General features: G+C 35.1%; 1 protein-coding gene across 1 annotated transcript; it reads left to right on the top strand.

Moving 5' to 3' along the window:
- Window positions 1–9,840: 9,840 nt before the first annotated feature.
- On the top strand, window positions 9,841–10,437 carry LOC118736444 (vitelline membrane protein Vm26Ab-like). Its single transcript, XM_036466539.1, has one exon. The coding sequence runs from the start codon at window positions 9,841–9,843 to the stop codon at window positions 10,435–10,437; it is 597 nt and encodes a 198-aa protein (XP_036322432.1).
- Window positions 10,438–17,663: the final 7,226 nt, after the last annotated feature.

Genomic DNA, 17,663 nt, shown 5'->3' on the forward strand with positions numbered 1-17,663 from the left:
CTAAAGCTTTCTTAACCCTAGAAGCCTAATCTATTTGGGAGTAACGTAAAGCCTTAACATACGCCGTAGAGGCTTATGTACTTAAAAGATAACCTGTGAGCTAAAATATACTTAGTGCTGCCATATTTTTTTAAGAATATTGAAGTTGTGAGTTTGACTAATAATAAAACTTAGTTTTATTAATAACCACATTTATCTAAAACAACAAAAAAAAGCAAATTTTGTGTTAAAATTAAAAAAAGGCCCATTTCGTATTCGCCTCGCAGACGTAGATTATACTTTTAGGGTTAACCCTTTCAGTACAAAAATTCAACCACTGGTTCTAAAAAATTTTAAATATGTATACCGGCTGATTTTGGATGTTCAATTTAAAAATCACATACAAAAATGTGTAATGCTTTGAGGTTTACGGTCATTCAGGGTCCTTTTTAATGGTCAGTGATATCCTAGGTGTTTAAAAAAGAAAGGGATCTCAGCTATTTTTATTTTTTGCTTTCGTGAAATATATTTCAAAACTATGAATAATACCTAATAACTTTTTCGAATCTCAATTCCACGGAAATATGGTTAATATTTTTCAATAGATTATATTACTCACTATCGACTTTTCAGCCGCTCTTTACTTTTTTGACAAACACGGTCAACTGCAACTGCAGCTTGCACTTTAGTTTGATATATAGCTCAATTCTGTGGCTGCTACAGATCGGCTAAGTCGTATGACTGAGCAATTATATATAGATACTAAAGGCCTGAACTACAAAACATAGCGACATGTAACACATCATGCAAGTGCCAGTTTATATCATGTCGCTTATACATGTTTGAAAGCGATATATGAAGACAACGCCGAATAAATTCAAATCAAATCATGCATCAAATTTAGGCATGTCAACGAAAGGAACACATGCAACATATTCAGCATTATTATTTACAATGTATATACGGGAAGAGATTTTCCGAATTTTGCAAGCTCCTACTATAGTAAAATTTATTAAACAATTATCTAATTAAAAATCTATATACCAACGGTGTGCAAACGTGGCTCTTTGAGCCAGATGCGGCTCTTTGCTTAGCAAAATGCGGCTCTTTTTACTTTCCCCTTGCTTAAAACATTTTTGCTCTTTTTACTTTTTAAAATACACATTTCATACATATTACACATATACATACATATTTTACATACATACATATTATACATATAAATACATATTTTAGCTCACAGCAATTTGCCAACAAGAAAACAGCTGATCAAGAAGAGCTGGTTGGAATTAGTCAGTGAACTGTGTCAAGATAAGAATTCAGGATTTGTTTTCTTACGTTTTCAATTTTATACTTTTTGCAGGTCTATTCTGCGCTGGTAACACAAATTTTATAACCGGTAATTAAAGTGTCTGTCAATTTTTAAACCTTTTTCGCATTCTGTGCTCTCTTGTAACCGGTAAATTTGGTTACCATCTCATAAGCTGGAAACAAAATAGGGGTATTCTCTGAGTCTTACAAAGCCCTTGCACGGTGCACGGATTGCACGGTTTGCAAAGCTGTCCCATACGAAAACCGGTTTTAACCGTGCAATCCGTGCAATCTGTGCACCATGCAAGGGCTTTGCAAGACTCAGAGAATACCCCTAATATTGTCCCGTGAAATATGCAATACAGGAATTTCCACAAATCTTCACAGCTGACTTGCTGCATATTTTCACTGCATTAGCAACGTACCTAGAATCGCGGTGACAAGAAGTGGTAACATTTTTGTGTAATAAAATTTTCCGGTCACAAAATCTTCGGTAACGTGCAGAATAGACCTGTTAATGTAAACAAAATTTCTATCAGCTGTTCGTCTAACTTGCAAGTTTCTGCAAATTTTCTGTTCGCGTAATATTTTCGATATTTTTCTCTTGTGAGAGAACAGATGATATTTCGCCGGAATTTCGCTGTTGGACATTTCTTACTGGGGATTTTAAACGAACGTACCTATTTACTATCCAACATTTAACAGAATTGTTACGAATGGCTTTAACTGCCCTAAAACCAGATTTTGAAAATCTCGCCAAAGGGATCTTTTGAATTTTCTTTTATATCTATCTTACGTACAATAGAATAATAATAATAAAGTTAATGTTTTTCATTTCTAATAATAATTTTATTTAAAAATAAAATTTTTGTTTTTCTTGTTCTTTTTTGTGGCTCTTTGTAGCATTTAGAACTTAAATGTGGCTTTTTTCGGCCTCGGCCTTGCCCACCCCTGCTATATACATTTTCATACAAGGCAGGATTAAACAGAATTCAAAATATGCTGCAGAAACACAACAGCAAACAACAGCTGAGCTAAGAAGCAATGACATGCTATAACATTATGTTTGAGATGGGATGACATGGCATAGCAATGCATGAAATTTTTGAAAATGACTTTTTAATAGATACGCTGGGAAGAAGTTAAGAAAATGTTTAAATTTATATTTTGGACCTAACTCACCGATTTGAAATCTGAAAACTATACCTTTCATGAGCTTGAAATGGTATTATAACTTCGGTCCGATATTTGTAAGTACCAGAATAAGAAGAGATAGACTCATAAAAATGTGTACTTATGTAGACTCATAAAAATGTGTACTTATGTATGTGACCAGAACATCGAGCTGAGCCGACTTAGGCATATGGCAGCCGAACTTCAGATGGGTGGCCACTGGCTGAAATGGTTTTACAGATGGCAACTGCAAGCTGGCAACTGCATTTTTGTAATCGCTGCGGTAATAATCGAAGATTGTATACCTACATATAAGGTAAACTTCAAAGTCTAGGGGGGGGAGGCTCGAGCCCGCCCCTGCCCCTACGTAGCGACGCCCATTAACGTGAGTGGAGCGGAACGAAATGAAATCCAGTCACTCTCATTGAAATATTTGTATAGTGTTGCCAATGATACATGTAAGAGAAACACACTTTTTATAGGAAAAGAATTCTTATTTATGCAGTTTATTTAATGGCTTATTTATTCAGTTAGTTTAACAAAGAAAAATACGGTTGATATAAAAAATTAGTTGCATAGTTTGTCTTGCAATTAGACAGATTGCAAATAACAGCGACCGCGTGGTCGAAGAGCCATTTTGCGACTGATGTAGCAGACTACCGATGGACTTCGACATCTGTGCCATATTGACACCGAAGGAACGGAACGGAATGCTAAAAAATTTTTTATCAAATGTTTCTCAACCCGTTCTTAAATTGATTGAGAAAAATTTGAGAAAATGTTTAGTTTCAAATGATAAACAATGTCGAAAATCAAATTGAGAAATACGATTTTATCAAACGTTTGAAAATTTTTGTTCCAGTGTTTGTTGGGAATCTACTGAGCATGTCGTTTTGTCATTCTGTTCCAGCCGACCAAATATCCGCTGCGCGGATGAAACAAATGAAAACGATAATTGCTAACCGAACTTTTCCAGAACTTTTTGCCACAACGCGTTGCTCTGTTTGTGGCAGGAAAATTACCGTTCTCAAAGGTTTGTAAACGTCTCTTTAGCGGATCACTTTGTATAGTTTTTCAAACGTATGTTTTTCCCTGTCCCATTGCTATTTTTGTCTTCCCATGTAAAAAAGGAATAAGTTTTTATTTGTATATTAAATTAATGTACTGAATAATTTATGACAAACTAACAATTCATTTGCCGCCTCTTTACTAATATTATTAGCAGATACACATTGTGCTAAACTAAGTCGTTCTGAAAGACTTCCCTTTTATGAAAAATTATGAAGCCAGTGAACTATTTGAGGAACCTTTACTTCCAAAAATTCTTCGCCAAATCGAACCTTACAGCCTTATTCTGTATCACGAACGATAGGCAACACGAACGATTCGTCTGCAGAGGAATGCTCCAAAAATTAGTCGCGGCATCATTTTATCCGGTTTAAACGCAACCGAGACCATTGCAACGTAGTGTATGAAAAGCAAGACGAAGACGACCGATGGAGTTTAAAATCGCAATCAGAGACGTTGTCGTCTGCAGACGAATCGTGCGTTTTACCTATCGTTCGTGATACAGAATAAGGCCCTTAGTTTTTGTGTCGGTTGGGATACTTTGCATCGGTGCAGCAGTGTTGGAACACCGGCGTACGTAAATCGGACTAAATCATAATAAATCGTAGTAGAATATAAAATTCCGTAAATTTTTTATACATTATTCGTTTACATACACATATTTACATAGATGTATGTATATACATACAAGTTGGTAATACGAAAATTTATCATTTTTTTAATAACCTAACGTATGCTTTTGTTAGTTTTAAAACGGGAGACAAAACGACTTCTTGTTTTTTTTTTTTAGGTTTAGATACTGCAATAGGTGAACTTTATTTTTGAAAGAAAATTGAAGTAGACTCAGCAATCCGGTTTTAATCCGATCATGTTTGATTAATACGGGTTATAAACGGGCGCGCTTATCCGCATAGACAGATTAACTCATGCATTTTCCTCTTTCAAATGCGCATAAGCAACCGAATAAATGCACGAAATTTTTGGGAATTAACTCGGATCAGGGGAATTTTCGATGACAACACTGGTAGAAACGGCCAGATGTACAAGTAAGCAAACAAAGCAAGCGAGTTTTGCGTCCGCGGTAGCCGAGTAGTGAGAGTTGCGTGCTACAAGTCTGTAGGTGCCAGGATCGATACCCAGTTGGAGCTATTGCCAAAAAATCATTATATTATACTTTACTTATTTACTCTACTTTACTTATTTTTTTAATTTTATTTGATTTATATATTTAATTTTACTCTTTAATTTTAATTTTGCTCTACTTCTAACTACATACTGGCATATATAGTACGTAACAAATTATTCTTAAAATGATCTCAGCTAAGGTTTCAAGAGAGAGTTCTTGACGCTTTTTCCAGTTAAAGGGATTGTTAGTGAAATTTTCTAATTACTTACACTTGGAAAATTCGGAAATTTTTGGATTCGCATGAATGCGGTAATAAAAGCAAGTAAATAAATTTTTAAGCAAAAAACAAAACCGTTACTAACGACGCCAACGATGCGGCGATTCTGCGATGCTAAATTTCCAGTTAAAGCCCTGTATGCAGCTCTCAAGAAAACGGTCAAGAAAAAATTGCCATTATTTCGCGTGTGTGTCCAAGGAATTTTGACATTTTTGATACCTCACAGCCTGTTGCCTCACTCTTTCCTCAAGAAATAATGGAACGGGCATATATTTCTGTTGCAAACCTGGGTTGCCTTGTGCTCTTTTTTCACAAAAAACTTTAGAAAACCGTAGTAGAAGGCGTAGTAAATTTCTTAAGAACTGCGTACTGTCTTAAGGAAATTTGACTCAAGAAAATTTCCTAGCCATTTCTTGTACGTCATTTTATATGGAGTTTTTGCTTTTCTTGAGAGCTGCATACAGGCCTTAAGTGGTGTGTACTCGCCGCATCGGCATCGCCGATTATTAACATGTTACCTTTTTATGTAATCGTGTAGCTCTAATATGTACATACATAAATACATACATATGCATATATATAAATAAGCATGTTCCCAGCCAGCGAAAAATCCGAAGACCGATCCGAGAAAGGACAAAAAAGTGGATGATGTGCGGATTTTTGTACGTTTACTGATTCCATTTCCGGATACTTTGACAATCCGTTTTCCCACTAAAGTGTGCGGCAGGAACGTATGTACAGGCAACAGTTTGGGAAACGGATACGTTTTCGGCTGTTTTTTCTGAAACTTGTCTGATTGAATTTTTCGTTCAATAGGCTTTCCTTCTGCACTTTACAGATTCTTTTTCATGATTCAAAAGAAATAAAATAAAATTTGGAAGCGCCGGCGGAATTCGGCACATTCTCGAAGCAAACAAATATCGGCACACTCCTCTGCACGCTCAGCCACTACCAACTACATGCTTTCAAATGTTTAGCTTGAGCAAATAAAATACAATTATTGCTTTCAAACCAACCTTATGTCAAACACTGTATTCGATTAGTGGTGCCACACCATAACGCCATAGCCATATCCATAGCCATAGAGACCAATTGAACTTTGGTTTCTGTCATAACCATATCAGCTGATATCTAAAGTGCGTGTTGTCAGAGGTTAAAAAAAAGAAATATTATTCACAGCCAAAGTTTTGGCATAAGTGTAGAATATGAACCATTTAGCTATGCAAAAACCAAAAGTGTGGCTCGATAGAACTTTTCACGCTGATTTCAAGTGTGCCAAAATTATTTGGCGCAAAAATAAAAAAGATACAAAATGTTAAATTCAATTTTTTTTATTTTTTGAAATATTAATATCTTATGAACTCCATAACCGATTCAAATACTAATGGTGTCAAAAGAAAGACTATTAATTTATCTTTCTGTTGATGTCTATTTACAAGCTTAATTATATTTTTAATTTATATGCTTTATTATAATTTTATTTTTAATAAATACTAAAAAACGAAAAGAAAATTCGTATTTTTTCATGAAGTAACGTTTTTTAACAAAATTTCGTGATTAATGCAAAATAAATTTATATTATTAAGAAAGTAAAAGTTATTACCTTTGCTTTGATGTACATTTTTTTTTATGATCTGCTGTTGAGTTTTAAGAATTTAGTGTTAATTTACGATATTAAACATTTTCCGCTTCTTGATGCGTGAAAAATCAGCTGTTTATGGTTATGGTACCTATCACCGATGATAGTTAATGTGGTTATGGCAATGGTTATGGCTATGGCGTTGTGGTATGTCACCACTAATTTAACCTTTATGTATGTACATATTTATGAATACAACTTTAAAAAATATTGTACTAAATAATCCATGTTTATTCTTTAGTTTCACCACGCTAGCTGCGAGTCCGCGCGGCCCGCGGCATGAAAGCAAAAACACCCGTGGCAGGAGCGAAAAAAATTAATAACTACGACTCCGTGCAAGTTTCCGTGTTTTTTTTTTCTTTTAAATAATGTATTATAAAATGAGGATTCATATTCAATGTAAACCATTAAAAAATCTTATCGAGAAGTAATAAATATGTCCGTTTGTTTATAAAAATTTTTTATAAAAATTAAAAATTGTAAAATAATGATTATTTGAAAAAATTGAAACAACCAGGCTAAAGCGTATCTAATTAACTATTATCGTGGAAAAATTAGCAAGATACATGCTATGAATCAGTGGATAATAAATTATAACTAAATTCATAAAAACAAGTAAGAAAGTCTAAGTTCGGGCGGAGCCGAACATTAAATACCCGGCGCAAGTATTAAATATATGTTTTCCACCTTTCCGAAAACTTCCGCTACATGATAAGCCGGGGTGTATACATTTTAAGTAAATTAGCGTCCTTAAATTTCGAAATATTGAAATTTCAAGCATATCTGAAATTTACCGTTATATGAAAAGCGGCCTCAATTTTAGTCCGATTTCAACAATTTTCAACGGTTTGCTTTTATGTGGCAAGCACAATAACCATACCAAGCTTGGTACAAATTGCTAGAACGGTTAGCGAGATACATATATGTGATCACAAGTGGGCAGTGCTACGCCCATTTTCCAAAATTTTGTCATAAACGTATTTCTTGGTAAAGAATTGTTGCAATCATCAATTTTGAATAAATTAGCTTCAATATTTACTGATTTATCGAAGATTTTGTATTTCTCGAAATTACCGTTATATGGGATGTGGGCGTGGTTATTGTCCGATTTTAGAAATTTTCGGCCAGTTGGTATGCTGTACCAGAACCAACAACTGTGCCAAGTTTGGAAGAAATTGGTGCAGCGGTTACCAAGATATACACATGTAACCATAAGTGGGCGTGGCTACGCCCATTTGCCAAAATTTTGTAATATTCTTATTTTTCGTCTAAAACTCATTGCAAATATCAATTTTGAGTGAATTATCTTCAGTAGTTACTAAAATATCGCAGTTTTCGTTTTTCTGAAAATTACCGTTATATGGGAGGTAGGCGTGGTTATTGTCCGATTTTTAAACTTTTCAGCCATTTAGTATGCTGTACTAAGGCCAACAACTGTGCCAAGTTTGGAAGAAATTGGTGCAGCGGTTACCAAGATATACACATGTAACCATAAGTGGGCGTGGCTACGCCCATTTTCCAAAAATTTATAATATTCATGTTTTCCGTCTGAAACTCATTGTAAGTATCAATTTTGAGTGAATTATCTTCAGTAGTGACTAAAATATCGCAGTTTTCGTATTTCTTAAAATTACCGTTATATGGGAGGTAGGCGTGGTTATTATCCGATTTCGCCCATTTTCAATACCATCCGTCCCACGCCCAAAAGAAGTTCACGTACCAAGTTTCCTTAAGATATCTCAATTTTTACTCGAGTTATCGTGCGCACAGACGGACGAACGGACGGACGGACGGACGGACGGACAGACAGTCACCGCTTAATCGATTTCTCTTTTCATTCTGATCATTTATGTATACATTTGTCTATATCTATCTCGATTCGTTTTGCCTGTTACAAACAACCGTTATGTGAACAAAGTTATAATACCCTTGTGCACAAGTGCGCTCGGGTATAAAAAAGTTAATAGCAATAATTCTTGTAAAACTTCGAATTATGCAAAATTACTCAAATTATATATTTTTTTTAAGGTTGTAAACCGAATAAAGTGATTCGAACTTCACATACAAAACACTCAGCTTTTGGAATTTTGTAAGTTATGAAGATACATTTTGTTTTATATTTTCTACGTTCAAATGGAAGAATGTGAATGAATGGATGAACACGTTCAGAAGGCGCAACAGCTCAGTAACTGTTGAGATTGCACCTTCTGAAGGCATTGTTTTGTACTTTTGATCAACTAAACAGTTGCGTGTTAGATGATCGCAATATTTTTCTGATCATCTGAGACAACATGTTGTGTGTTTTGAATTGGACAGCTAATGTATCAAGATGAAGAAGTACAGTTTTTGTATAGATTTCGTATTGAAGCAACAACTTCATTTCTCAACACTGATACAAAATGGAAGCACACCTGTCAAATCAGAAAATAGAAATTGTTTGGAGTGCAGTCACACGACAGCCTGGGCTTGTGTTGTGGATTATGTTCAGCATGAACGAACGAATACGATCACCCAGGACGGCTTGCGAGAAAAAAGCGAAAGAAACCATGTGTGTGAATGAAACAACCGATTAAAAAATGACGTCATCAATTATTTATTTTTTCTCAAATGCAATTACAAATACACGGTTGCCGTGCTGGGTGATCTGTTTAATTGGTTCATGGTGTTCAGTTCATATGGTTTACACATATTTGATTTTGACAGGCTGCATGCCGCACACCACAAGCCCTTTATGTGTTTACAACTTTTATATGAATAATTTATAAGCCGTTTTGAATGAATTCAGTCTCAAGTATGTATGCACACACAACAATTACATTTAAGCTTAGTAATAAGTAAAGACAAGCAAAGAGGCCGTTGACTTCGAGCATTTAAATAAAAATCCGAATATTTTTGTCCAGGAAAAGTATATGTACGTGTAAATAACTTGGAATAATGTTTTTGCTAAATTTGTAGGTAGATGGCAAATTACGAAACTGAGTTCATTGTCGCTATATTACACCTTCCATGCATTGGTGTAAATTGCTGGCTGCACAAAATTTCAACTTCGAAATAAACATCGCCCATCATCGCTGCTTCGCTCAACGCTGCTCTACTTACAGACAATAGCTGCGTTAACACTTTTCCATGGCGTTCACTTGAACTGCTGAAATTTCGCATGCATTTAATTTCCATTTTTGACCTGCATAAAAGCGGTTGCGAATGAGGAAATCATTAGTCTAGCAGTTCTTTCATACAGAGAAGATCCAGCCATAAACTGATTAGAAAATGAATTCCCTCATCAGCCTCGTCATGTTTGTAGTTATCGCGGTTGCCGGTGTAAACAGCGCAATGACTGATAGTAAACAAGGCATGGTGTCCTCATCCTATGGTGGAGGCTATAGCAGTGGATCTTCCTCGTCTTACTCTGCCCCAGCTCCAGCTGCAGCGCCATCTTATGGTGGTTCTTCGTCATCCTACTCAGTACCAGCACCAGCGACAGCGCCATCTTATGGTGGTTCTTCCTCATCCTACTCAGCGCCCGCAGCACCCGCTGCTCCTTCATACGGTGGGTCTTCCTCATCCTACTCAACACCTGCCGCCCAAGCTGCCCCATCATACGGTGGCTCTGCCTCATCTTACTCAGCACCTGCATCCCCAGCCGCCCCATTGTACTCGGCTCCGGTAGCTGCAGCATACGCCGCCCCAGCATCTTCCTCGTACCCAGCGCCGCCATGCCCAAGAAATTATCTCTTCAGTTGCCAGCCTTCCTTGTCGCCAGTAGGGTGCAGTTCGCCCAGTAGCAGCGGAGGATATGGTTCCTCGGCCGCTTACTCCCAATATGTGCCATCGTTCGTACTCCCACCACTTGGCTACAGCTTCTAAGCTAGACGGAATCAAAAACATCTTCTTAGGACTTGATATGTACACCAACAACGTTTTTATTATGATTTAACTATTATTTTTAATAAACAAGTTTTTATTCTGAAAAATGTCAGTGGGTCAGTGAATATGTATGTGTCTGTCATGCTTGCACTACTGGTATCGCACAGATTACTTCAAAGTGTCTCACTCCAAATATAGGTGTAAAGAATGTGTCCTAAAATACTTCTGCACTTGAAATAGAGTCCAACAGGGATCTGGCAACGCTGTGGACAGTGCGGAATATACTGATTTATCCTCCTTAACCGCCTGAAACCTGTTGCGACCCCACTACTTTCGGTATTTCGGCTCATTGTTCCACTAGCGCAGTAATAAGGGTATTCATCAAAAGTGATAAACTGTTGATAAACTTGATAAAATTATAAATTTATCATTTTGATAAATGAACTGTCAAACTTTGTATGGAAATCTATTTAACCAGAGTTTATCACTTTATCAAACGATGTTGGTGGATAAATGCATAAATTTCAGCAAAATTCAACCCCGACAGACTGCCAGGTGGTCAATTTTACTACGAACACATAAAAAGCATGTTGGTGGATAAATGCATAAATTTCAGCAAAATTCAACCCTGACAGACTGCCAGGTGGTGGATTTTCCTATGAATACATAAAAAGCATAGTAACAAAATGGAGGAGGTAAGAATGAAACGTAACTAGCCATTTAAGTTAAATAATAAACAATTTTGTGCAATTATTTACCAATTCATGAAAGAATGCGGATAAACTGATAAATTTAAGCAATTCATCCCTTTATCACTTTACGTGAGGACCCGTAATATGTTCATATTAAGGCACCATCAGACTTATTCCCTACAGAAAAAGGTAAGTGAGTGAGAAATAAGCGTCGGAGCAAGAAACCAGGAAATTTCCTTAAAAAATTAAATATTTTTTAGCTTTATTATTTTCAATAAATATGAATATAAAATCCGCATAAGCCATTTTATTCAATCACAGCAGGGATGAAAAATAAAAATTTTAGATTGTACCTAATATCATAAAATAAATGCACCTAAATGAGACAGACTGTACCTAAAAAAGTTAAAGTATTCATATGTAGTTTTTCAATAAACTTGATTATATTTTTTTAGCTGAGCTTGTATCTACATCCATAGTATAGTCTAATGGGAATCGGAGAAGCTTTATTTTTGCCTAGCTTTGACTACTGAACACTGTGAAGTTTACTTTTTTCCCAACTTTTTATAAAACAATAGGAAAATTCAACTGATTTATCCAATTTCCTTTAATAGCTGCAGCAAGTCTAGAGAAAATAATGGGAATTGAAATAGCTATTGCCTCAATTTGAGGCCCTCAACTACAGAAAATTTCAAATTTGAATAAATCCTAGACCTAAGACTGTATGGGCGAATAAAATTAATAGAAAAGTTAAAAATGTTATGATATGCGGGGAACTTGAGCTTTTATGGCTTCAATAGATTCAAAAATGCATTCCAACAATTGAAAAGGTAGAGCGTTAGTAGATCTCACACCGTCAGTCGAGAGGGGAGTACATCGGTCTAGGGCGCTATGGCGTTTTATAGAATAAATTAATTCCAATTTCAAATATAAAAAATACAACAAGAATTAAGAATTTTAGAATAGCTAAGTAAGGTGTTAATTTTTCGTAGTGGCTGTTCTAAATCCAATGGAAAATGTTTAAGAGAATACATAACATGATTTCTTCCATTTGACCACTTTTCTCCACTTTTCCCGTGCAGACAAGTAAATATATTATCACAGTAAAGGAAAAAGAAGAAAATAAGAATAAACAAGTAAGAGCAGCGCTGTCTTCGGCTATGCCGAAGGCTTCATACCTTTCATGAACATCTGCAAATTTTACTTTGACAGATTACTGCTTTTGAATACATCTGCATACATCGATAGAGGAGTTACATACTTATATGTATAAAAAATCGCATCTAAACAATCAGAGCTATGGAAGATATACTTTATATGACACCAATCTAAGTGATTTTCACCGCTATGTGATCGGTATGTAAACCGGTAACACAATTTATTGGGTTTAGTTTCGTACATAAAGGAGATATATGGCAAAAACTGGTATCTTAACAATCAGTGCTATAGGAGATAAAGCTTATACAGCATAGATTTTGACGATTTTCTCAGTAGACTTTGTATTTTTATTTATAAAATATCTTACGAAATTTATCGGTTTTAGCTGTTCAAATAAAGGAGTTTTACAGTAAAATCCCATATCTGAACAATCAGATGTATGGAAGATATATGTTGTAGTCATCCGATCCTTGTTATTTTCACTGTAAGTATTCTGTTAATAATGAGTGTAAATGGTGCGAAATTTCATGATCCTAGCTGCATAAATGGAGTAGTTATGATAAAAGACCTCATATCTGAACAATCAGTTGTATGGGGGCTGCAGGTTATAGTGACCCGATCTTTGTTATTTTCGCTGTTGATAATGAGTGAAAACAGCGCGAAATTTCATGGTCCTAGCTACAGAAATGGATGAATTATAACGAAAAATCTCATATCTGAACAATCAGTTGTATGGGAGCTATAGGTTATAGTTACCCGATCTTTGTAATTTTCAATGTAATTCTGTTGATAATGGGTGCAAGTATTGCAAAATTTCATGTTCGTAGCTGCATAAATGGAGAAGTTATAATGAAAAATCTCATATCTGAACAATCAGTTGTATGGGAGCTATATGTTATAGTGGTCCGATTCTTCCGGTTCCGACAAATGATTAATACATTGTAAAAAGACACCCACCTACCAAATTTGATCCGGATATCTCGAAAACTGAGAGACTAGATTGCATACAAACAGACAGACAGACGGACAGACGGACATGGCTAAATCAACTCAGCTCGACGTTCTGATCATATAAGTATACATTTTCATGGGTCTATCTCTTTTTGTTCTGGTACTTACAAACATCGGACCAAAGTTATAATACCATTTCATGCTCATGAAAGGTATAAAAATTCATCTACACAAAAGATGATTGTACCTAAAATCTAGTAATTGTACCTAATGTACCTTTAGGTTAACAAACGTCGGAAAAAACGGCACAATTGTACCTACTTTTTCATCCCTGAATAGCAGTCCTATACAAATTCATTAACACCGTTTTCAGCTACTCTTGCCACAATTTGGCCCATATGAACAAAAATCTGGGTACTTGCTAGAGGATGGTCGAGGATTGTTTAGTATACATACTAATGTAAACACGGCATCCCTTAGTACCACAAGACAACCTACCAAAAGATGTGCATAATACATGTGACCAGGTTCCAATTGCACCAACGGCTTATCACTTATCACTTTACAACTTTTGGATAAGCCTTTTTTTGAAAAGTTGATAAGAGTTGCACTTTCAAATAGAGAACTTTTCGAATAATGTGCTTAGCTAAAATGATTACAGTTTCTTCATGGAAAACGGAGGCTTAGCAAGCCCATGTGCGCTTTGATAAACATTTTCAACTTCTCTTTTTTACAACGCCTTTATCAAGTTGCAATGTTGTGTGTTCAGACACCATTCATTGCTATAAAACCTTTGCTTTGCAATCATCCTATAAAAAAGTGCATAGTGCATAGGGCGACATTTACCTCTCAACCGACGCTGTACGCGATTTACGCTACAGCGGAAATGGACGACACGCCATTTCTTTAAATGAAATTAATTTGTGCTCGTATGTACATATGTACTAGCGATGTTGCGAATGTGGAATTTTAGACATCCGCGGATGCGAATGCGGATGTTTAAAAGCTAACATCCAAGGATGCGAATGCGAATGCGGATGTCAAATATTTTTAAGAAATAATTTTGGTGAGTACATTAGGTGATTTAGGTAAATAAAAAATGGGAAAGTTCCTAATTTTTAATAATGTTTTTTTTATTTAGCACTTCAATTAAAAAATTGGAACATTGTATTTAAGAAAGAGTAATTTTGCTGCATTTTCGGGTTACAGCCTGATTCCGAACGGGTCGTAAATCAAACCTGCGCCACTAAATAACTATTCGCTCGAGGCGACAAACTTGAAACTTGACAAAATTGTAAATTCTTTTCGATTGACGCTGCACCAGTTGAGAGGACTTTCAGTTATGTTTCTTTCTTTGCGGAGCAATAGTTCCTTTTTGGGAATTGCATCGGGGCTGCAAATGTCAGATGTATCCTGACTTTCATCTTCACAATCTAGTATCATGACAAGATCGTTGTTTAAACACCGTTGTGTTCCAATTTGGAGCATCAATTCTTTTGATTGCTTCAGAATTTGGACAACCTCTTACGTAATCAGCGTTTTTCGATTTCAGTTTTTGTACTCCATTTTTAATCCTGTCTTCTATGACTGGTTTGAAAAATTTGTTAGTTTCTAGGAATGCAAATTTCGAAGAAAATCCTGTTTTGAAAGTCGTGGCTGCCAGCAGATATAGTTTAAAATCTTGTTATTTTGTTAAAAAGATACCCCGTTTTTTTAAATAATTTGAATTATGGAATCACGGACGGTAAAGGTCTCAGATTTGCTTAGTTTTGGGTGACTCCTTGGGAAGGTTCGTAATGAATACCTTCTAATTAGTTTTTTTTTATTAGTTAGTTGAGCTTCCTAGTTGCAGGCAGTCACAATTAAATACTCACCGCCCTCGGTACCATAAGCTATCAAATCTGTTTTGTTGTTCCATTCCATGCGCTCAATGTGTTTTGATATATTTTTTGAGGCGAATGAACGCAAATTTCCCACATACATATATATCGCTAATACTATTTTAAGAGGGCTTATTTCACATTGTTGCTGAAATGCAAAAAATCACAACTAACTAAATTTGTATTGCCTAAAACGATGTGGGGACTTATGATTCGATGAAATGCATCATAATCCATCAAAAAGTAATAAATTTTGGATTTTTAATTAGTTACGGCTTTTTGTATTTCAGCTACGATGTGAGTTAAGTATACTTACCATATATTACATGCCAAGTCCCACGCCTCAATAGATATAAAATTCACCTTGAATTAATTCTTATTTAATTTGTGAACTTGGCTGTCGACTTATTTACATACCATTTTATCTTTATTTCGATGCGTGCTAATTTTGACAATTTACACAAAATTAAAATAAATATTTTTGTTTTCGAGCTGAAAGACTAATAGAAGGAAACACGGAACTTAAGAATAATAAGTTTTATGAGGAAAAAAATAATTACACTAAGAAAAAGTAGAAAACAACTACAGATGCATCCAGTTTTTTCAACAGACCTTTGACGAATAATAGCTCTGATCCAATACTTTTCGTGAAAAATCCTGTAAAACTGTCAAACAGCAAAATTACTCTCTGAAGTGAGACTAAAAAGTGAGTAACAACAAAAAAGTACGGGAACAAACAAACCATTTTTCCTGTAAAAACGTCAACCAGTGGTGATTGCTTGACACTTTTCATGATTTTACCAGAAGAAAAAGTTCGGGTAAAATCTTGCAACTTTATTCTATACACAACTCTCCAAAAGTCGTTATCATTTACAGGATTTTGGAGGATTTCGGAGTACGAGAACATTTTTCCAGCAACTTCCTGCAAGTTCGTGTAAAATGCTGTAAGTTCATGGAGGACTGGATCAGAGCTAATATTCGATTCTCTTTATAGCCTGCCGTTGAACATTTCCGCTGGAAATACCTACTATTAACTATCTTACGCTTTGACTTTAAATTACGAAAGAAGGTGGACGTAGGGGACAGTCTTACCGTAGCATCTCTACAGGCAAAAAATATTGGCTAAAATGTTTGTTTGCCAGATATACGTTTTAACAGTGCACTTGTACAATATTCGCATTCGCAAAAGCTCCGCATTGATTATTGCGAATGCGAAAGCGTATGCGAATGTAATAATTTATGCGGAAGTTCCGCGGTTGCGAATGCGAATATTCGCAACAACCCTGGTATGTACATACATATGTATGTGTGTGCACCAATCTATTAATATCGTTGAATTATTTTAATATCTATTGCAAAATTTTATACAGACAAGACTAAAAAGTAGAAAATAAATAATATAAAAAAATTGCGCATGCAATACAAAGCATTAGATTTAATTGACAGTAGTCAAACTACATAACATAGACCTAAGATTTCTACAGATAATGTACAAATTTGAGATCGATTTTAAGCGGTCGTTATTCATATATCCACATGCATACATATATTACCCTTCATATCAATTCAGGTCTATTACATGCGCCCCACGCTTTTAATTTTCAATCTCATAAATGGTTTGTAATAACTTTTGCTAAAATTTCAAAATCAAAAGTTATCAAAACAAATTCTATGGGACTAAGAAATATTATTTTCTACTTTTTAGTCCATTTATAAAAGCGTTGTATATTAAAAAAAATTTTTATATTATTTTTCTTACTATGTCGCACGCACAAAGCAAAGCCAATAAATTGGCAGTCTTAAAAACTGTTAAGGAAAAAAAGTAAGTCCGTCTTGACTGTCATATGTATGTTTTTATAAATAACTACAGCGTGGCGACGATTAACTGTTACCCAGGTTCCTTTATAGATTTTGCGAAAAAAGTATTTTATTGTTAATTTTCCACAGATTTTACTTTAATTGTATTAATTAGTTTACATTTGCCAGCAGCGTAAACTTTGAGAGAAAAGCTCATTTGGCACGCAAGTCTTTTTCAGGTGTATTTTTTGAAGTGAAACTTCTTTAGCGGCGCACATAGGGGTATTTGAACGATTTAGTAAGGTGACCAGAATTTTTAGCATTCCAGGAGGACAAATACTCCACATTGGAAATTTGTTTTATATTTATTTTAACACATAAATAAAGTATAAGTTAACATGGTTAAAAAAAGGAAAATAATTCCATGCACTGCGTACATATTGCCGTTGATTTTTGGCAATTGTTTTTTGTTGACAGTGTTGCTCATTTTCCTCCATATAAAAAAATTTCGAACGTACTTTGTATAGAAGAGAATGAATGGCGCCGTAAAAGAAAAATGCCAAAAATCAACGTTATTTTGTAGCCATATGAAACTCGCACTTTATTATACTAAAATTGCATGGGCTATAAAACTGCATACCCAAAACCATAATTCTTAAGTGAAAAATTTTGGTAAAAATTCGCTGAATTTTTATAATTTTGCACAAAGTTTGAAATGTGAACTTTTATGGTGTTTTTTATTGAATGA

This window comes from Rhagoletis pomonella, unplaced genomic scaffold, assembly GCF_013731165.1.
Source record: "Rhagoletis pomonella isolate Grant_MI unplaced genomic scaffold, Rhpom_1.0 Rhpom_scaffold_00003, whole genome shotgun sequence".
NCBI lineage: Eukaryota > Metazoa > Arthropoda > Insecta > Diptera > Tephritidae > Rhagoletis > Rhagoletis pomonella.